Source organism: Bicyclus anynana, chromosome 24 (genome assembly GCF_947172395.1).
Source record: "Bicyclus anynana chromosome 24, ilBicAnyn1.1, whole genome shotgun sequence".
Lineage (NCBI taxonomy): Eukaryota > Metazoa > Arthropoda > Insecta > Lepidoptera > Nymphalidae > Bicyclus > Bicyclus anynana.
The window spans coordinates 2,184,578-2,207,203 of record NC_069106.1 but is presented as its reverse complement, the minus strand read 5'-3'; the positions used below and the strand labels follow the sequence as shown (position 1 = coordinate 2,207,203).

The 22,626-nt window shown below is 37.2% G+C and overlaps 2 protein-coding genes across 7 annotated transcripts in view; one reads left to right on the top strand and one right to left on the bottom strand.

Moving 5' to 3' along the window:
* The window catches only part of LOC112043980 (retinol dehydrogenase 14), a 36,055-nt gene that overhangs the window by 5,748 nt on the left and 7,681 nt on the right, over positions 1–22,626 (top strand). For 4 of the 6 annotated variants that reach the window (XM_052888991.1, XM_052888992.1, XM_052888990.1 and 1 more), the window contains 4 exons: positions 368–433; positions 1,627–1,702; positions 2,590–2,719; positions 4,049–4,258. In XM_052888991.1, the coding sequence (XP_052744951.1) occupies positions 368–433; positions 1,627–1,702; positions 2,590–2,719; positions 4,049–4,258 (482 nt within the window). Of the gene's footprint in view, positions 1–367; positions 434–1,626; positions 1,703–2,589; positions 2,720–4,048; positions 4,259–19,990; positions 20,119–22,626 lie in introns of those variants that run through there. The other 2 variants (XM_052888993.1, XM_024079689.2) reach the window with 2 other exon arrangements.
* On the bottom strand, positions 6,473–11,860 carry LOC112043987 (sperm flagellar protein 1-like). Its single transcript, XM_024079690.2, has 5 exons — positions 11,743–11,860; positions 10,160–10,369; positions 8,976–9,080; positions 7,846–7,991; positions 6,473–7,568 (listed from the first exon to the last, which is right to left on the bottom strand). The coding sequence occupies exons 1-5, from the start codon at positions 11,858–11,860 to the stop codon at positions 6,918–6,920; spliced, it is 1,230 nt and encodes a 409-aa protein (XP_023935458.2). The 3' UTR covers positions 6,473–6,917.

Genomic DNA, 22,626 nt, shown 5'->3' with positions numbered 1-22,626 from the left:
TTTACTATTTCTGCTTACTGAAATCATCAGAAAACATGAGCGGTTATTCAAGAGATTAGTTCGTTTAAAATAAGTAAAAAATTAACCGCGCTCGTGGCTCGGTAACAGAAATATAAGGGTTTTATTTTGTAACGTTGGAACCCTCCCGCTCCCATTCCATTACGTTACGCTAAAAAATTAAATCGTCATATTTTCGAAATACACACCTTTTAGCTAACAACTCACCTGCCTTATCTTAATCTGACGTGCTGGTTGAATATTTCTGAAGTTAGTTTTTTTTTTGCCACAGCACTAACTGTGTCAGAGAGGACATCAAATTACCCTCTCCTATAAAGATAAAATAACAACTAATGCATTTTTTTATCAGAAACAGATTAGGCAAAGATGAAGAAGAAGAAGATGATATAGGAGATGAATCGTTTTCAGTTCTGGGGTAAATTAAACATCACTTACTTATTTTATTACTATTATTTTTCACCGGTATGTTCGTATATAGTATGAATATTACCCGCAATATTTCACTGTAATATTTTCGTAAACCTTAAGTCAGCCTTGCGGCCAGTTTCTTCATCGCAAGTGACAGTCAAAGTAACGTCATAAATCAAAAGTGACGGTCTTATTCACTGAAAAATAAAGTCTTCTTTACTACTTACTACTTTTACTGTTACTTTAGCTTTACATGAAGATACTGGCTGTAAGTCTGAAAGAAATCGCTATGAAATGACAAGATCACATTTTTGTATCCTACAGCCTTTTTATAAGTTTGTATGTAGCACACGGCTTGTAGACAGTTGGAATTATTTGTATGACTTTGTATGAAGGTATAAAAACATTTTTTTTAGTTAATAAAATATGCAGTTTGGTTCCTTTATGTGGTATCGTCAACACCATGTTTGTTTCTTTATTTTGTGATTCACAAATCTATACATATATAAAAGAAAGTCGTGTAAGTTACATTATTTATAACTCAAGAACGGCTGGACTGATTTGGCTGAAAATTTGTGGAAAGGTAGCTTAAAACCAGGACAAGGACGTAAGATACTTAAACTAGGGGTTGACGGTATAGGGTTTCATGCGGACAAAGTGGAGGGCGTCCGCTAGTCATACTAATGTTATAAAGGCGAAAGTTTGTGTGTAAATGTGTGTGCGTGTAAGTGCGACTTTGCGCTTTGGATTTTTTTTTTATGCAATCTAAGATGGAAGAGGGCTACGATGATGCAATCTTAGATGTAAGCGGGCTAACTTGTTACGAGGAGGATGAAAATCCACACTCCTTTCGGTTTCTACACGGCATCGTACTGGAACGCTAAATCGCTTGGCGGTACGTCTTTGCCGGTAGGGTGGTAACTAGCCACGGCCGAAGCCTCCCACCAGCCACACCTGGACCAATTAAGAAAGATCTCAATCGGCCCAGCCGGGATCGAACCCAGGACCGTGTTGTAAAAATGGAATGGAAATAGCTTATAGGTACTCTGGATTATCACATAGGCTTATCAGACTTTTCATCCCGGAATAACTCACGGTTCCCACGGGATTTGCGAGAAACTGAATTCCACGCGGATAAAGTCGCAGGCGTCCGCTAGTATAAAAAAAAACTAAATGATTTTGGTTTATTCACAATTGCAGGAGCATTCATAACGACAGCTTACAAGTCATCAACAACCATGTACCGGACCAAGATCATCAGATACACCATGAGAAGGTAACAACTGCCCACATATTCTTTTTCTTTAGAAAATAATATTTGCCATATATATTTTTTTTAATTTAAAAATTATTCCCATTTCCCTCCAACTAGTCTAAAACTTTCAAGACTGTTAGGAGCAACGTTCTAACCGTCAAGTTGTATTGTCTCGTTAGTGACTTCGTCAAGCAATAATCTGTCTGTCAGTCTGTCTGTCAGTCTGTCTGTGACACCATAGCTCCCGAACGGATAAAGCGATTTAAATTCTGGGAGTGAAAGTGGGGAAGAATAGTGTATGATACCGATTCTGTTCTGATACGTCACGGCACGACACGTCTATCAGACAAATATAATTCCGCCTTTAGTCTATTTAAAGCGGAGTTATATTTGTCTGACATGTCGTGTCGTGACGCATCAGAACAGAATCGATATCATACATTTTGTACGACACATCAGAAATAAGTATACTGTGTCAAAAGCCATCACGACATGTTACAACACATAAGTAAGGCGGCCAACCGTCCTGTATTCTGCGGGACCGTCCCGTAATGCTAGATTTGAAATAATTATTAAAATAGTCCGTAAAACGTTGGATGCGTCCCGCATGTCCCGCATTTTCTACCACACGACACACACATACACAACAATAGCGCTGCATCTATACGCGTTGCGCGCGGCAAGTATCGCGAAGTTATCGCGTGTGATTTCGTTCTCTCTTTTTCTCTACATAACAAGAGCGGGAGAGGCGCGCGCGAGTGATTCATACCCCTCCCCAACGCTATATATCCGCAAAAAGTCCCGCATAAAATTTTCAGAAAGTTGGCCGCCTTACACATAAGTGAAGACACGACACGTCAGACAAAAATTCCGCCTTTAGCCTATTTAATAATGAACATTTTGTGTAGATATGTCCAATGGAGAAGTGTCAGAGGATGCAAATGGACGACTTCATGAACAGCCTGCCCTCGTACATGCGCGCCAGTCCTTTCACGCACTTTGAGCAAACGTATGAAGACTACGAGGCGTGCACTCCAGGTAAAACAGGCCCATTATCAATCTCGGTGTACCACCAATATTATGTCACTACGCAGAGGTTCCCAAACTTCTTTTTCTCATAGACCATTTTAAAATTGAACTGATTCCGGTAAGCCCCTTGCTAAATTCCTATCCAAAACCATACAAAAAAGTAGCTGAACACAGCCACCACTAAATAACAGTTTTAAAAAAAAGTGAGAATTTATTACTTACTTAGTTAATTGATTATGATGTGAGTGTGTGTCCAGGCAAAAAAGTAATTTCAGGCAACTTTAATTTTTTATATCTACTCACAGCACAAGGAAGCAATCAAATTCCAATTATTTCATTTAGAAAACTCTGCATTCAGTGTGAAACTAGATACATTTTCGTTCTTAAGTATGTGAACCCTCATTTTTATGTCACATCAACGTAGACCCTTTCGTAGAACACTGGGGGCCCACAATCCACATGGACCACTTTGGGAATCAATGCACTAGAGTTTGGCTAAGCAGGGTTATTATGTAACTCGGTGTACCTGAGACTGCATCAGGTATGCAGTCGGTTGCAATTGGTCAATAGGGTAGTTGACTCATATTAAATTTAATACTAACAATATTAATTTCGTGTAGTAAATGGAATATGGGTCCGAAATATACCGATATTAATTAATAAAAGTTAAGGATTTCATAAAACTTAATTTATAAATCATGTATTTTTTAAATTTTCCAAACGTCAAAATATTCTTAGAGCTATCGCGGCAAGGCTGGACTGTATTTATGTTCGTCACTGCTGTGACAGACATATTACAGTGCCCATGCCGATACGGAAATGTAAGGTAACCTGACAGACTTTAATAATATTGACCATACTGCTTTTCTACTGACATTTCATATTATTCTGACATTTTAACAATAGTATTTCGACTTCTTAATTTTATTTTTGTTTTATATCTTTCCTAATATGGGTGTATGCCTGAAATAAATGAATTTTATTTTATTTTATTTATTTTTTTATTTTTAAAAATGCTGTCGTACATTTTGTGACGTCATAACGTAACATAATGTACTAATCAGTCAATCTAAATTGTTAACTATATTTTGTTTGTAAAGTATTTGATAACGTGGCGCCATGAAACAGTTGAAAAATCATGAAATGATGAAACATCATGGCCAACAGGCATTTTGGCTCGCATTGTCAGAAAAATATTTAAAAATAAAAATTTTCATGTAATTGCGTCTCAAAAATGAACAAATTAAGACCATTTAAAAAAAGTTTCAACTAGCATATTGTCAAAATCTAAACGTAGAATGGAGTGTATAATTTTTTTAATAAACACATTTTATACAGAACAACTCGACATCCTAAAACATAGGATAGAAGAGAAAAAGAAGAAGGAAAGAGTAACAATAGATGTCATAGACGAGAACCCCCTATCATCATGGACCCCCAGTGCCGCAGGGGTCGCTATACAGACGTCCTATGATGGACTTACTCTGCCACCTTGCACGTGCGATGACGTCCGGGATGAGAGTTGTGAAATAAATCAAGTGTATAACAGTGAGTACAAACTGAATGACATAAAATTGAAAATTTTGAAAAACCCTCGAAGGTCATGAATTTCATTTTCGTGTATTCTTAATTAGTGTAAATGGATCTGCCCGTACTAATTAATAATAAATAAATAAATAAAATAGTAAATAAATGAAATTATTAATATTACACTCTCAATTAAGTCATCAATATTCTCTTTCAGTGCGTTTTCATTTGAGACCGCACTCGAGTATATTTGAAGACATTCGGTTGTTCTTCCCCACTTTCATCCCTACAACTTTTAAACGGCTCAACCGATTTTCATCAAACATGTCTAAGAACACTCGCCTGACAGACAGACAGACAGACACGTCAAACTTATAACACCTCTTTTCTTTCGTCGGGGGTTAAAAATAAACAAAAGCCAAACTCGATGCGCAATGTTTACCAACAAACCAATGAAGATTGAAAATGCATTTCATATCTAAACTATTTTAAATTATGTATTGTTTTTTTATATAACTAAAATAAACAAACTAATTGACTCCTTTTAACGTAATACACTTCTTCCAGTGGTAGATCTAGTTCCTGTCAAGCTAGAGTTGGACAGAATCAATGCAGAGTGCTTCTTTGATGAAGACATTGAGTTCAATAGGTTTCGAGTTATTGGTCAAGAAGATGTCCATGACAAAACGTAAATTATATAAAACCTCTTCTTTACTTAGTTAGGGAATTAAAGCCTACCATTTCATATGTCACCTGGGGCAATTGCCCCCGCCACCCCCTTTCGCAGGCACTTTAGGGCAATGGCCCCTTGCCCCCAAATTCTTCTTTTGTTAGTTAGGGAATCGAAACTTGGTTGTTTCGACCACCATGTTGTTCCGACTCTGATAAGCAAGTTTAACAGTTAGAGAGGAGGTTAAAATCGCTTTACAGTAGCCTATGCTAATCGCTGATAATGTAGGTTTCCATTGGTGAAAGTGTTTTTAGAATTGTTCCAGCAAATTCTATGATATTTAATTTCTTGAAATTCACACAACTGAAAAAACAAAACCGTGTATGCCACGGACCAGATTCGAACTATGCCCTCCGAATCGAAAGAAGAGGTCATATCCCTTGGGCTATCTCTCATCGAGACATAACGTCTCAGTCACAGAACCAACTGCTTACCTGTAATTTGTCAATTGGCAAAATCGTAGCGCTTGCTCGGCGTAACCCCTACGTATCTAACCCTTACGTATGCCACCCAGGGGCCAGGGCAATTGCGCCTACCGCCCCTTTTCGTATACCACCCGGGGCAATGCCCCGTTGCCCCACATGGCTACGCCACTAATAATATTCAATCCTTTTTCAGGAGAAATGAAGCTAAAAGTGACTTTAGTAAGGATAGACTTCAGGAAATCAAGATAATACTGAAGCAGCACCCCAGTCTGTGCGAATTATTCCAAAATAATGTTCGCTGCTGATACTTTTTTGAATCTATACTAATATTATAAAGCTGAAGAGTTTATTTGTTTGTTTGTTTGGTTGAACGCGCTAATATCAGGAACTACTGGTCCTATTTGCAAAATTATTTCAATGTTAGATAGCCCATTTATCGAGGAATGCTATAGGCTATAATATATTATCCCCGTATTCCTACGGGAACGGAAACCACGCGACGAATTTTAAAAATTCTTGATTCACATTATATTTTGTATTTTTTTTATGATTTATGAACAAATTTTTAAAACTTTAACTCTAAAAATGAAATGACTTTCCATACAAATTTTCAACCCCCAATTTTCCATACAAGTTTTATAAAAGTACCCTTTGTTTGGTTCCAAGGTCCCATTTACCGTTATACTAAAATTCATCTTGATCGGTTTAGCCTTGAAAAGGTAACAGACAGACAGACAGACTTACTTTCGTATTTATAATATTAGATAGTATAGATTATTAGGTTCCAGTAGCTCATCTGAAATACTAACTCCTTCAATATACAGGTACAAGAGATAAAAAAAACAATGTGACATTTGTATAAATTTATTGTAACAAATTAAATACTAATAAAAACACTAACAAATTACTAACTACTTTTGTTTCATTTCAAAATCAGACAAAATATGTAGAGATTAAGAAAATACTTTCGTTAACATATATTTTAATTATGAAGACAATACAATACAAAAATATTACGACAATAAACAATATACTACATTTTATTGAACATCGTTTTGAGACATATCACATTTTCAATAAATGGTAGGTTAAATTCGAAATTTTCTAACCTATAGTATTCATATTTGCATAATAATTAATAATAAAATTGTACGTTTTTTAAAACATTAATTTGTTTCTAGCCACAGAGATATATTATAAAATATATTATAAAAACCTTCTTAATATTTCCAGTTTAATTACCAGTTCAAATTTCTTCAATTATTTATTTCGTCACTATAAAGGCGGAATTATATTTGTCTGACGTGTCGTGTCATGACGCATCAGAACAGAATCGGTATCATACATTTATATGGCAACATTTAAACTTAGGTATGTGTTGTGACATGTCATGATGGCTTCTGATATGTCGCATACAAAATGTAAGATACCGATTCTGTTCTGATGCGTCACGACACGTCACGTCAGACAAATATAATTCCGCCTTTAATTTTAGATAATTACTTTGCTATAAGCATGTATATCCTTATATACATACGCCCTTTATATTATTTTGTTTATCATCAAACATTGTTGCAGGAGGCTCATCTATATGATCAAGGCTGTCGTGGAAACCTTCCATAACCCTTTGGTCGATTATTTCAACTTCCTTAAAAACGTCAGACCTTATTCTATCTATATTAATATCATCCGAAAGTTTGGATACCACGTCTTTTATACTATGTTTTGATAGTTGTTTGTGTATATCTGCTACTGGTACGGGGATTCTTGATTCTTCTTTATTAATCCGTGGATTAGATTCTTCTTTATTAATCCTTGTATTAGATTCTACGGATTTTTCTTTTGCAATCCTTGGATAAAATTCTACAGTTATTTCTTTTTCAATTGTCAGGTTATGTTCTACAGATTTTACTTTTTCAATCCTTGGGTTAGATTCTACATTTTTTTCTATTTCGATTCTAGTATTTGATTCCACAGATTTTAGAGACAGTGGTCTGCTTGGCACTTTGACTAAATCACTAATGTCGGGAACTGGAGGTTCGGGTTCAAAAGGCACATCTATGCTATTAAGATTGGCATCAATTTCTTTACGTCTACTCTGTTTTCTTTCTAGTTGTTTTTGGAGTTCTTCTATCCTTTCTTCTTTTAACTTGATTAGGTTGTCTAAATGTTCAACCTGTAATAATATTACAGGTTAAACATGTGATGACATGAAAGGAATAGAAAGAAGATGATGTTTCAGTTAATTATGCTCTTTTGTGAAACATATATCGATAAAGCAAATCATCATCATCATCATTATCAGCCGATGGACGTCCACAGCTGGGCATTTGTGTCAGGCGCTGTCATTTCAGTTCAGGTTTTAGTCACAGAACTTCTTTCGTGCTTTACGACAACTACGACACGACCACACTATTAAACAGAGACACGACAAAAATAAAGTGGTCACAAACCTTTTGTTTGAGCATTTCCGCAGAGTCTTTAGCGTCTTTCAGTTCTTCTTTGAGGCCGAGATAGTATTCGTGACTGACCACTTTCTTCTGTATACATTCTAAAACGCCGTTCACTCTCGCCTTGACCGGAACGACTAGAACGTGTTCTGTGAAATAAAATGATACATTCATTCATCAGCATTATCAATCAGTGGCAGTTTTCAATGTTTTCATATTGTAACTATAGCGTAACAGTAAACGCTAAATTTTTAGTGTAATGTACTACTTGTAGTGATTTAATTATTTTTAAGCATTGTTTATTTATTTTATTTTTTTGTACTTATATTGTTTTATGTAATTTTTTTTTGCTTTTACTTATTTTATTATTTTTGATAACTGTTGTTTGCGCCCGTGATGTCACCCTTTCAAAGGCTTCCACTGAAAACCAGCGCAGCTAGCTGCACCTTCAAACTGAGTGGGAGACCTTTATTTGATCAGTGCGCTTTTACTTCCACTTTTCTTGTTCTTTGTAAAATATAAAAGCTTAGTTTTAAGTTTACTGACCAAATAAAAATAAATGTGAGATATTTATTTACTTAGCATCCATGCACTTACAAACTAATGCATAAGCTTAGCATGCATGATACATGGGGCCCTGTCAGGGCATTGCTAAAAATAATAATGTTACATAAGAGATAAATTAAATTTCATTAGACAAAATTAAAATAAGATAAAAATGAAGTAGAAACTTGAGCGGAACATTTATAGAATTAAATTAGAATGTTCAAGATTTTAAATAATATAAATGACAGGTATAGTAATGTCATAATAGTAGAATAATTAACACTAATAAAATTAAATAAACATATCCACCCAATTACAATTGTCAAAAATATGGGATAAATGAGCAATGTCCAAGTTTTAAAATAAAATAATGCCCAAGTTTTAAAATAAAATATCAATAAATTTTTAGTTATATTTTATTGATAGTTTTAAAATATTTTTTTTTCTTTTTCTTTTTCATATTTTTATGGCATTGAAACAGTTGTGCAGTAGTGCCACTAGATGGAGCTGTTTTAATTCCTTTTTTTTTTTAGAAATTTCTTTTTTTTTTTTAGAAATTCCTTAGAAATTTATATCATTTTTATTACCATCATCCCCACAGGCCTCATAGTAACTGCCGCCGCTGGACGTGTTCTGTTCTGTTTCCTTCAAACTCTTGTTCATATCTTCATCCCGGCGTATTTTATCACGTACTGTAAAGGTACATCATCAATCATCATTAGCAACCCATTTTCGGCTCACTGTCAAGCACGAGTCTCCACTAAGTATGAGAGGAGTTAGGCTTTAGTCCACCACGCTGGGCCAATGCGGATTGGCAGACTTCACACACGTAGAGAATTGAGAAAATTCTCAGTTATGCAGGTTTCTTCACGACTGTTTTTCAAACACCGTTTGAGATACGTGATATTTATTTTTTTAAATGCACACTACTGAAAAGTTGGTGATGCATGCCCCGGACCGGATTCGAACCCACGCTCACCGGAATCGGAGGCAGAGGTCATATCCACTGGGATATCACGGCGCAAAGATTGCTAGCTAAATATTTACAAAAAACGGAGGTCCTGGGTTCCATCCCCGGCTGGGCAGATTGAGATTTTCTTAATTTGTCCAGGTCTGGCTGGTGGGAGGCTTCGGCCGTGGCTAGTTAACCACCCTACCGGCAAAGACGTACCGCCAAGCGATTTAGCGTTCCGGTACGATGCCGTGTAGAAACCGAAAGGGGTGTGGATAATCATCCTCCTCCTAACAAGTTAGCCCGCTTCCATCTTAGATTGCATCATCACTTACCATCAGGTGAGATTGTAGTCAAGGGGTAATTTGTAGAATCTATCACTTACCCTTATAAGACAAAAAACGAAGGTCACAGATGCGCTGAAACAGGCACTGACAATAAAGTGGCAATGGGCTGGTCACATCGCACGCTGTTCTGACAGAAGATGGACAATAGAAACAACCAAATGGAAGGGTCCATCAGGTAAAAGAAAAGTCGGTAGACCAAAGCAGCAATGGGAAGACGACATCGCTCAAGCAGTGGGGAGAAATTGGATTGACCAAGCCAAGGACAGGGAAAGGTGGAAAAGGTTGGGAGAGGCCTGTACCCAAAATGGGGTCCATATCCCAAATAATTTAGATCTAAGTTAAACACTAACATTAACTAACACTATATTATAAGTACATTTGTAAAAAAATTTAATCACTAACACAATGTAAAATATAAAAACTGAGGATATTGGAATAAAAAGGCTTTATTATTATTATTATTATCACTTACCCATAACAAGCACCCTCTCAATGACCCCATGGGCGCAGTTGGCGAGCTGTTCCATGGTGTTCAGGCACAGATTCAGTCGGAGCTTCTTCAGCACCTTCCTGTTGAGGGTCATCCAGTTGTTCAACTTCAGAGAGTGGCTGTTCCGCGGCGGGTAGTTGTGCATCTCCACCAGCTTCGGGTAGTGGACGCTGAGGATCTCCGCCAATAGAACTGTCCAATTAGAAAGTTGCTCCATTAGTGCGTTGCCTTCCGTTGCGGCGACGCACCGTTTTGCGTCGTTTTCCATATATACGTTCGTACGCATGAAATTCACCAATAGGGACTATGACAGTTTTTTAAATCTATACTAATATTATAAAGAGGAAAATTTTGTTTGTATGTTTGTTTGTTTGTTTGTTTGATTGTAATGAATAGGCTCAAAAACTACTGGACCGATTTTAAAAATTCTTTCACCATTCGAAAGCTACATTATCCACAAGTAACATAGGCTAAATTTTATTTTGGAAAAAAATGGGGTTCTGTAAGATATTTGGGTTTTTCGGACACAAGGTGTAACCAACCAGAAAAGTAGGGTAGGGGTATGGTAGGGGTAGGGTAGGGGTAGGATAGGGGTAGGATAGGGGTAGTTGAAAGTTTACATCGAGTTTCACGCGGACGAAGTCGCGGGCGTCGGCTAGTTGTATATAAATTAAGAGTATGCTAATAGTAAAGCAATTTTGGAAAAAAATATATTAGGCAGCTAATAAAGGATGAATATGATGATGCTATTCTTATAACGTTGTCTATGGCTCCTAAGAAAAAGGATGAAGGTAGACTAAATTTTCACATTGCGATGCATGATGGTTGCTTTCAAAAACTCATAAAACAACTTTTAAATTATAAATAACTAGCCGATGCCCGCGACTTCGTTCGCGTGGAATTCAGTTTTTCACAAATACCTCGGGAACCATGGATTTTTCCGAATCCATGCTATAATATATCTCAATACCAAATTTCAGCTAATTCGATTAAGTAGTCGAGGCGTGAAAGAGTAACAAACATTCATATCATTAAAATCATCAGTTTTCAAATCTCGGGAAACCATGGATTAGATGGAGCCTATAATTTTAGCCAAATCGCTTCAGTAGTAGCGGCGTTAAAGAGTAACAAAAATCTAAACATCCATACAAACTTTCGCGTTTATAATATTAGTAGGATTTAAATTTAAATTATTAAAACATTTAAATTATATAATGTGCTTCTAGTCTGCGTCGCGACGGCACTGCTTCTGGAGCGACTGTATCGTGGTCGCCACGCCGGTCGTGCCATATAAATTCATACTAAGCAGTGGGTCGTGCGACCCGGTCACGGTCGCCAACAACCGAATGCTACCTTTAGCATTGGGAACAACTTACGTGCGATGTTTCATCATCATCACATCACCAAATTGACGTCCACTGGACATAGGCCTTTTGTAGGGTCTTCCAAACATCACAATACTGAGCCGCCTGCATCCAGCGAATCCCTGCGACTCGCTTGATCTCGTCAGTCCACCTGGTGGGGGGTCGGCCAACACTGCGCTTACTAGTGCGCTGTTTTCTTACCAGCATCAGAGAAGTCCCTGTTGATCTTCCTCGTTGGCCGGGACAATTTGAAGGTGTCAACCCAAGCCAAGACATCTTCTATATCTCCCAACGGTATAGGAGAGTCGAGTATGGACATTTTGTTGTTCTTTATTGCTCGTTACGTATTTTGTGTGATTTTATTTGGCACAGTTCCGATGGCTTTACAATTAACAATTTCGCATATTTGACTTTTTACATTGTGACATTTCTTGACTGTTGTTGTTTATTTTTGTATTCCGTGTGTCAATTTATGTTTGTGGCCTGTGACTGAGACAATGGCATAATATGAAGACGGATAGTCAAAAGCCTATTTGAAATAAATGAATTTTGACTTTGATTTTGACTTATGTAGGTATGGGTATTTGATATAGCCTAATATGAACATGTATTAACTCCTAAAGTTAATAAACCAACCTAGTATAGACTCTCGTATATTGTATAAAAAATAATATCGCCAAATCCTATATTTACACTCTTAAAGAAATATTGATTGTATGGGGCGTTTTTCAGGAATCCGCGGCAGCGCCGCAAATCTGACCCTTTAAATTCCTGTAGCTCCGAAAGTAATGATCGCAGATACCTTGTTACTTTTACAAAATTGCTTTACTATTAGCGTATTCTTAATTTATATACAATTAAAAAAACTGTCATCATCCCTTTTGAGTATATCTACCCGTTTTTGAAATAGCCTCAATGCATACCTTACATATTTATGTGGAACAAACAAAGATTCGTTGCAATAAAGATATTTATATTTATATAACTATACAAAATATTAATAGTAACCTAGCCTTAAGCACTAAGTATTTACGTAGGTAATACGTAAAAAGCTAACAACAAGTTTCATTGGGAACAATACATCAACATTATGTACATTCAGAATCAAAAGTGGTTATGACGTTTAAGATAATTTTTATTTCAAGTAGGCAGTAGCCTATATTATGTATGTACTTACTGTAGAAATATATGTTTAAAAACCATTTTATTGGCGGCGCTTGGTTGCAACCTGTGGTGAATCGACTTCAAGATACCCATTTAAACGAAGGTGGTAGGGAAAACGGAAGCTGTTTGTGGAAGGGGCTTCTATAACTCCGCAGTGTGATGAAACGAAAAGTCAAAACCACGGAATTAAACGTTAGTTTAGACGTTTTCTATGTTTTGTGGCTACAACATCATCGTCATCATCAGCTGATGTCGACCTCTTGCAGCATGCAGCGGCTCCCTTCAACCGTCTTGATGTCCGGGGTCCATCTAGTGACCACCAAATGCGTATATAGGGGAGGGGGCACCCTAGAATGGACCTGTGCCCACCCTAGGATTCTGGGCTACCGATATGTAATTATATTATGATACTGATAATAAGCCGTGATAGCCCAGTGGATATGACCTCTGCCTCCGATTCCGGAGGATGTGGGTTCGAATCCGGTCCGAGGCATGCACCTCCAACTTTTCAGTTGTGTGCATTTTAAGAAATTATTAAAATATCACGTGTCTCAAACGGTAAAGGAAAACATCGTGAGGAAACCTGCATACCAGAGAATTATCTTAATTCTCTGCGTGTGTGAAGTCTGCCAATCCGCATTGGATCAGCGTGGCCTAACCCCACTCATTCTGAGAGGAGACTCGAGCTCAGCAGTGAGCCGAATATGGGTTGATGACGAAATAATCCTAGATACGTGGGGGGCCAACCAACACTGCGCTTTCCGATGCCGGACCCAAAACGCTTAAAATCATTTTAAACCTCACGCTAAAACTTATCTACACGACATTACCTAGGTATTTACCACATTGGTACTCGAGTTGTGTGAAGCACAAGTTACCGTGTGGGAAACCAAATCGAATCGTCATTACAGATTACCTCGCTTCCCCGAACGCGGTAATGATATTTTTTGTATTACGTAACCACTGCTAACATACAGTGTATTGTAAACAAGGTTTTTGTACTTTTAGATATGATACGTGCCTTCAAAATTACCTCAAAAAGTGATCCGAATTTAGCTACTAGCGCACGTATGCATAAGCTGTTTACTTACACTATATATCTATTATCTATACTTATAATAAAACTGGTCGAATTATTCGCAATTTGAGATTTTATTTATACCATTTGTAATAACAAACTTTAGCATGGCATAACGGACGCCAGCACCATCTAGAAACTATACTTATAATACGAATTCTGTACATTCTGTACATTGACAAAAAAAATATATATATATAAACGATACTGAAGCTAAAAGTATTACTTTTCGATTTTTTGTCTGTCTGTCTGTCCGTGTTTATTTGTTATTCGGGCATCACGCTGAAACTACTGAATGAATTGAAATGAAACTTGGCACGGTTTAAGACCATAATACGGAGAAGGCCATAGCATACTTTTTATTGCGAAAATAAAATAGAAGGTGGTGAAATACGGGTTGAAAGTTTGTATGGAAAGTCCTTCATAAAAAAATACGAAATACTATGTACCTAATTCAAAACTTTTAAAAATTCAAAGTGGTGAAATATACCACTTCAGCTTCGCGACTCGCTGAGCTATGTGACTCGTGCGACTTTGGTTCGTCTGCGGATCTCCTCATTCCTGATTCGATCACGCAGAGAAACTCCAAGCATAGCTCGCTCCATCACCCGCTGAGTGACTTTGAGCCTTCTTATAAGACATAGTCAGCGACCAAGTCTCATATATATAAGTTACTAGCGGACGCCCGCGACTCCGTCCGCGTGAAACTCGATGTAAGCTTTCAACTACCTCTACCCTACCCCTACCCTATCCCTACCCTACCCCAACCCTACGTTGAAAGTTTTCCTGAATTTTCTTTACTATAAACCTCACGGAGCCCGAGACCTTTCCAACGAATACAAAACCGTGGAAATTGGTTCGTGCGTTCTGGAGTTATAGCGTCAGGAAGGAAAACACGACTTATTTTTATATAGTAGAGAAGATATAATAATATTATCTATACTTATAATAAATCTGTAGAGAGGTCAATTCTGTACATAAAATATATTTCCAAAATAACTGTCAGGGGGTGATTAGTAATCGATACTGATGCCAAAAATGCAATCAATAAAATTTTTGTCTGTCTGTCTGTCTGTCTGTATGTTCTTTATAGAAACAAAAACTACTGAACGGATTTTAGCGAAACTTGGTACAATTATTCTACATACTCCTGGGCAGGTTATAGTATATTTTTCATCACGCTACGATCAATAGGAGCAGAGTAGTGAAGAGAAATGTTGAGAAAACGGGAGAAGCTACTCCATTTTTTAAGCTTCCGTCGCGTGTACATCCTTAATGGTTAAGGCTACATAGAAGTCATGTATGACGGAAATGTTCTCCTTAAAATTATATAAAAAAAACACAACAGCATATATATGTCTATCATTTATGGTTGACCCACAATAACACATGTAACTCCCGATAGCTTAGCATTTCGTAGCTTTCTAATTATATTTGTCTGCTCTTATGTTTATAGGGGGTTTCTAGGGTAGGGGTAGAGTAGGGTAGGGGTAGTGTAGGGGTAGGGTAGTGGTAGGGTAGGGATAGGGTAGGGTAGGGGTAGGGTAGAGGTAGGCTGGAGCCCGCAGAGGCACATACTATCATCCACTATTGGTAGAGCCGTCTCGTTGCCCGACGTAGTTGACGCCATGATAGGCAGTGTGGACGTGCTGGACAGTGATGCTGTCGTTCTGTGAGGCTGTCATGGGTCTGAAAGAGGCTGAAGAGAGAGCGAGGGAAGAAGCTGCCGATGCTCCCCTCATACGCAGGCGGAGGCAGGGTAGAAGGAGGCGCCGATATGCGCACCTTCTCCCACCTTAATGTAGGGCGAACAGGGTAGGCGGCGACGCATAGAGACAAACGTCGGGACATCACAGTAGAATGTGCTAAATGATCCTGTGATGTCACCAAAGGACAAAGCCGGATCCGCTGGGTTTTAGTGGGTATTCCGAAGTTTCGGCGAGTCCCACATACCCTCTGGAGTAGGGATGCGTAAAAGCATTTCCCAGCGAAAAAAAAAAAAAAAGGGTAGAGGTAGGCTAGGGGTAGTTGAAAGTTTACATCGACTTTCACGCGGACGAAGTCGCGGGCGTCCGCTAGTAATATATAAAAATCCGCATTGGGCCAGCTTGGTGGACTGTTGGGCTAACCCTTTCTCATTCTGAGAGGAGACTCGTGTTCAGCATTGAGATGAATATGGGTTGATAATAATGAAATTTCAAATTTGATATAAAAGCTTTTTCATAAACAGATGGGTGAAGGTCGTATCTAATACGGATCTTATGACTATAATGTAAAGTAAACGTTGTTTACAGAGGGCCTAGTGGCAGTTTGATACTGTTACTGTCACGTAACGTAAACGTGAATTTCTAAGGAATTGAAACAACGCCATCTAGTGGCACTACTGCACAACTGTTTCAATTCCATATAAATTTGCGTAACCATTTGACTCCTAAATGGACGACCGGTCGCCCATCGTATCCGTTACGTGACATGTAAAAAAATATAAAGTAAACTAAGGGCAATAGGCGAGCACAGTATCATGCTCCGCGCGATAGAGGAATATAAAGATTTTTTAAATGGCTCACAACGGTAGATTAAAACCGCATTCCCTGACTGTCGGCTTCTTCAACGCAGACGGACTTTTCGATAAAATACTAGCGGGCAGCGAATGGGTAAGCGTCAACGTGATAGTTAGTGTATGAAAATATTGAAAACTCCCACTAGGCACACAGTTTTAGATACATTAGTAGGAAATGACCACAAATGTCTTACGGCTGTTTGCAATTTCTCAGTTTCCGCGCAACTTTCTACATCGTAAACACAATGTTTGTGTTCTTAAACGGTTCTCGAAAATGGTACACGGGAAGCGTCAACACAACAGCCTATACGGCATGCGATGACCAGATCTTCCTCATTTTATGAAAGCTGTGAGTCAGCACATGTTTTCTACCATAGGCAATGATTATTTATTAACCGACTCCTAAAAAGGAGTAGGCTGTACGTATGTTTTTTTTTTGAAGGTCTGGAGTTGGTTTGATGTTGGAGCCGAAAGACAGACGATGGAACTCGTCAACGATTTACTTTTCTTTGGGCTTGATTAATTTGTATTAATGAGAACTTTCCACCTAGATGGGTTGTGACTGTAAGGGTCTGGTGATGGAGACGAAGGACAGTTAAGGGAACTCCTCGACGGTTCACAGTAGATACCTTGTGTTTGGACTTGATAAATTTGTATTGCTGAGAACTTTCCACCTAGATGGGTTGTGACTGTATTAGGGGTCTGGTGATGAAGACGAAGGACAGTTAAGGGAATTCCTCGACGGTTCACAGTAGCTACCTTGTGTTTGGACTTGATTAATTTTATATTGATGAGAACTTTCCACCCATAAGGATTGTGACTACATAGGGGGTCTGATGATGAAGACGGAGGACAGTTAGGACCACTTCTCATTAGTTATGATACCTTTCACGTTCTTCTAGATATTCATATTACGTGCGGGTAAAGGGGGAGTAAAATTTTGTATATATAAAAGCAGTATTTATAAAATTGACTTAGGTACTTATAATAAGAAAATTACGTTTAAGCTAAAAATGAAAAAAAATATTTAATCAAAAAAATTCAACCGACTTTTAACGCTAAAATTAAACTAAACTAAAAAGCAAAATATGACATCTTACCTATATGCTACCTTCTGATCAGTTTGAAGGCGGTGCCAATCCAGTGTCGACGTCATTAGTTCGTGCCATTTTGTATGGGGCGTTTTTCAGGGATCCGCGACAGCGCCGCAAATCGGACCCTTTAAATCCCTGTAGCTCCGAAAGTAATGATCGCACATACCCTGTTCCTTTTACTATTAGCGTACTCTTAATTTATATACAATTTAAAAAGCTGTCATCATCCCATTAAAAAATATCTATAAAATAAATTATAAGTAAAAAACTTTTTAAAAAAAGCTTTTATTTAAACGCTCTAAGAAGAAGAAAATATTTTTTGCGTTCAACATTTTAACTATCAACATATAACCTCATTATGTACTAAATGATGATAAAATCTTGTCGCGAGGAATAATTATCTATCAGCATTAAATTAAAATTGGAAATATAATAAACTTACCACATCAATTTACATAGTTAAATTCATTATTAACCCATATTCGGCTCACTGCTGAGTTCGAGTCTCCTCTCACAATGAGAGCGGTTAATGCGGATTGGCAGACTTCACACACAGAGAATTAAGAAAATACTCTAGTATGCAGGTTTCCTCACGATGTTTTAAATACTTAAAATGCACACAACTGAAAAGTTGGAGGTGCATGATCCGGACCATATTCGAACTCACACCCTCCGGAATCGGAGGCAGAGGTCATATCCACTGGGCTATATCACAGCTTTTTTAGACATTACTAGTTTATTTTCAAATTGCGCACCAAGCTTTTAGTATCATTTAGTACATAATGAGGTTATAAGTTGATAGTTAAAATGTTGAACGAAAAATTTAAATAAAAGCTTTTTTTAAAAAGTTTTTTACTTATAATTTATTAGAACACAAAATAATAATGCAGTGTTCCACCCGCGACTTGGACCGCGTGGAATTTAGATTTTCACAAACCCCTCGGGAACCATGGCTTTTCCAGAATAAAATGTAGCCTATGTGTTAATCCAGGCTATAATATATCTCAATGCCAAATTTCAGCTAATTCGGTTCAGTAGTCGAGGCGAGAAAGAGAAACAAATATCATCAAAATCATCACTTTTCGCTAATCTCAGGAAACCATGGATGTTTTCGGGATAAAAAGTATGTGTTAATCCAGAATAAAATCTATTTCGATTCCAAATTTCAGCCAAATCGCTTCAGTAGTAGCGGCGTTAAAGAGTAACAAACATACAAACTTTCGCGTTTATAATATTAGTAGGAATATTCTCTTGACTGACATGAGCGACTTTCGAATGTAGATACAGTGATACGACGTATCTAATATAGAAATTATATTCAAGTCAATTAATTTCCAGGTAGTCTGTAGACTCATGGTGATTTGCTGTGTTTCATTTTCTATTTGAAGGCATCGACCTTAGCTGTTTTCTCTTAACTGTTTTAAGATTGTATTGCGTTATCTATTTATACTAATATTAAAAGGAATGATTTGTTTGATTGTTTTTATCTAATTATACTAATATACTAATACTAATATTAAAGTAAGATTTGTTTTTTTTGCATTGAAAAGCTCTGAAACTATTATTAGTCCGGTCAATTTAGACATTCGAAGTTACTTAAATTCCCACCAAGCTGAATATCGGTAAGATTGTTTAAAATATCATTAAAAATAAAATCTGAAAGTTCCCCATCTTTCCCCTCTAAGGAAAAAAAAATATTCAAGGTCAAAGATCAAAAAAATGAGTTTTTGGAATCAAACGGATCCTCTACTGTTGGTGATTCAATATTAGAGTACAACCGGTCTTGACAATGTGTACATGCCGGAGAACAGAACAATCCGACTTTTTGCAATTACATTTAGCACTGCATCCCTTTTTGCAGTTGTAAAAAATCGAGTTCAGAAGTTGTTCCGGCGCAGGTGGAAGTAAAGTGTGCACTGGTTCTAATGAATTTGACCAACTTCCAACCCCAGTCTGCAGGGTCTAGCTGATAACCAAGCCACACGTGAACTTGGTAATATATCCTAAAAAGATATTGATAAGCAAGGACAAGCTAATTGTACTTGTTTTTTAATTTTGGTGTTTTAACGAAACATGCATATTATCTATACTTATCAAAGCAGGTAGTTTTTTAGGAGCTTTTTTAAACAATCTTACCGATTTTCAACTTAGGTAACTTTACTCTTATTTTTTTGACCGGGCTATATACCGATTAGAAAGATTCTTTCAACATTAGAATCCTACATTATCTCTGATGAACATAGGCTATATTTTATCCCCGTGTTGCCATGGGAACGGAAAGTAGGTACGTGGGTGAAACCGCGTTATTTTTTAATTTTTGATTAGCGCGTTCAATCAAACAAATAAACAAACTCTTCAGCTTTTTATATTAGTATAGATATTAAGATTTTGCTAGCAATCTCAACTTTTTTGTTTCGAACCGTGGACCGCGTCGTCCGTAACTGTACTAGTTAACCAATTGACCTATGAGGCTTAGTAAGTGACTCAAGATTACCATTCATTTGCAAAGCCGTTTGTATCCATTCGAAATCATCTTGAGTTAACACTTTAGCATATCCGTATTCGGTATTCCGTTTTAGATTTTAGTATGTTGTGAAACTTAGCGGCGAGCGGTCGTGTCAGTAATTTATTTAAACCTGTTTGTTTTTTTATTATAAATACGCGGTGATAAATTGTTATAGGTAAGTAGTGTTTTTAATTTTTAACCTACTTCTAAAAAGGAGGTGATATTAGATAAAATATGTACCTAGATATTTTTTCATATTTCACATAATTTTGGATGTCCGCTGTTTTCTCAAAATCTACTGATTCTATTTGGTTGTAAAGGCATATTTTTCGAACAAGATGTTTAGGATTCCGCAGTTATAAAGAAAGTATAGTTTCGCCATGTGCGTTAATAGGCCTATCAGCCGTTTTTCGCAGTGACTTTTAATACTAGAAATACAAGTAAGCTGTAATTTAGTTTAAAAAGTCCCTTTAAGATATTTTTTAGTGATTTTTATTTATTTTTAACTTTATTTTATTTATTTTTGGGGTGATCTTTTTCATTTTTTATCTACTTTACGGTGTGATGTGTCGTTGGATATATCTTTCCGTTCGTCGTTCGGTTTTTTTTGACAAACATGCCATGTGACTAACTAGGTAGTTAGAACTACGGAACCCTTCACCTTACGTGACCAGACACCTACTTGATCGGTTTTTTAATATAATTAGGATACCGTTTGGGTTTTGTTTAAACCTCAACGTAAAATTTTTTGTTTTAGAATTTATATTAATGTAAGTATTAATATTAATTTATTATGAAACACGGTTAAAACTCACATGATGCAACGTCGGAGTATGCCCGACTAGTTTCGGGCCCATACGGGGCCCTTAGTCATGAGCTGGTTCTTGCGACGTAAACTCACGTGATACAACTTATTTATACTAATATAATAAAGCTGAAGAGTTTGTTTGTTTGTTTGTTTGATTGAACGCAGTAATCTCTGGAACTACTGGTCCGATTTAAAAAATTCTTTCTGTGTTAGATAGCCCATTTATCGAGGAAGGCTATAGGCTATATATTACCCCTGTGTTCCTACGGGAACGGGAACCACGCGGGTGAAACCGCGCGGCTTCAGCTAGTATACAATAAATTAAAAAAGTAACATTTTACTGCGGAACCCTCAATACAATCACGTCTTCTTCGCACATAAGTGGACGTCATTTGTTTAGATGTTCCGTATTCCAACAATAACCGCTAACTTTCTTCCACACTAGGCACCATCAACTTTCCATTGATCAATAGCAACTGTCACTTTTGTATGTTCTTATAGAGACTTAAGGCTACGTAGACTTGGGTACCTACTTCGTTCTATATGTACTTATCTAAAAAGACACTTCAATCTTCAAACATATATTATATTCATACTAATATTAGAAACTAGCGGACGCCCGCGACTTCGTTCGCGTGGAATTTAGTCGGAAAGGACTGTGTAATATAACGTCAATAGTCCAGCGGCGGGAATCGAATCACCTCTTCGGTGATGAGTCCGTCCTCTTCACTACTGAGCTATTGAATTGAGGATTCAATTATTATTATAAATGTTTGGGTGTGTGTGTGTATGTTTGTCCCTCCTATACGCTGAAGCGATTTGGATGAAATTTAGAATGAAAATAGATTTCACTCTGGATTAACACATAGGCTACTTTTCATCCCGGAAAAATCCATGGTTCCCGTGGGATTTGTGAAAAACTGAATTACTGACGAAGTTGCGGGCGTGCGCTAGTATATAATAAATTATGGTATTTATATAAAAAAAAATACTTCACTCCTTTGGGGTAAAATTTTTAAAAATTTTGAATGACGTTATATTTTATTTAGTATTTTTGTGATATACATTTGTATATATACATTCTGACATACTTCATTCATAAATGTACTTGAAAAACGAATTTATATATTTTCGTTTTCAGTATCGATTATATGTGCCTATATAGTTACCTAGCCCGCTTTCAGTATATCTTCAATGAACAGAATTCGACCTCTTATAGTTTTATTATAAATATAGATGGATGTATGGATTAGGTAGGTATACTTAACGCTAATAGAGAATGAACACATGAGAGGCACGCTTCTATTAACTACGTGATCATATTTACAATTCTTGTCCTGCCAGCGGAATAAATTCTTTATTATTACCTACCTACGTTTGAGGTCATTGTACCTTTACCATGATAATGTACATGTCCCCTAGTTGACTTCCTACTAATCATTCAAATTCCTATACAAATGTCATATAGGATGCTCGGGACGGGAGTATTTCCCATAACTTCAGGGTGTTGACGAGTCCACGTAACCGTCGTTATCAAGCCATATTCGGCTCACTACTGAGCTCGAGTCTCGTCTCAGAATGAGACGGGGTTAGGCCAATAGTCCACGCTGGCCCAATGCGGATTGGCAGACTTCACACACGCAGAGAATTAAGAAAATTCTTTGGTATGCAGGTTTTCTCACGATGTTTTCCTTCACCGTTTGAGATACGTGATATTCAATTTAAAACATCGTGAGGAAACCTCCATATCAGAGAATTTTCTTAATACTCTGCGTGTGTGAAGTGCCAATCCGCATTGGGCTAGCGTGGTAGATTATTGGCCTAACCCCTCTAATTCTGAGAGGAGACTTGAGCTCAGCAATGAGCCGAATATGG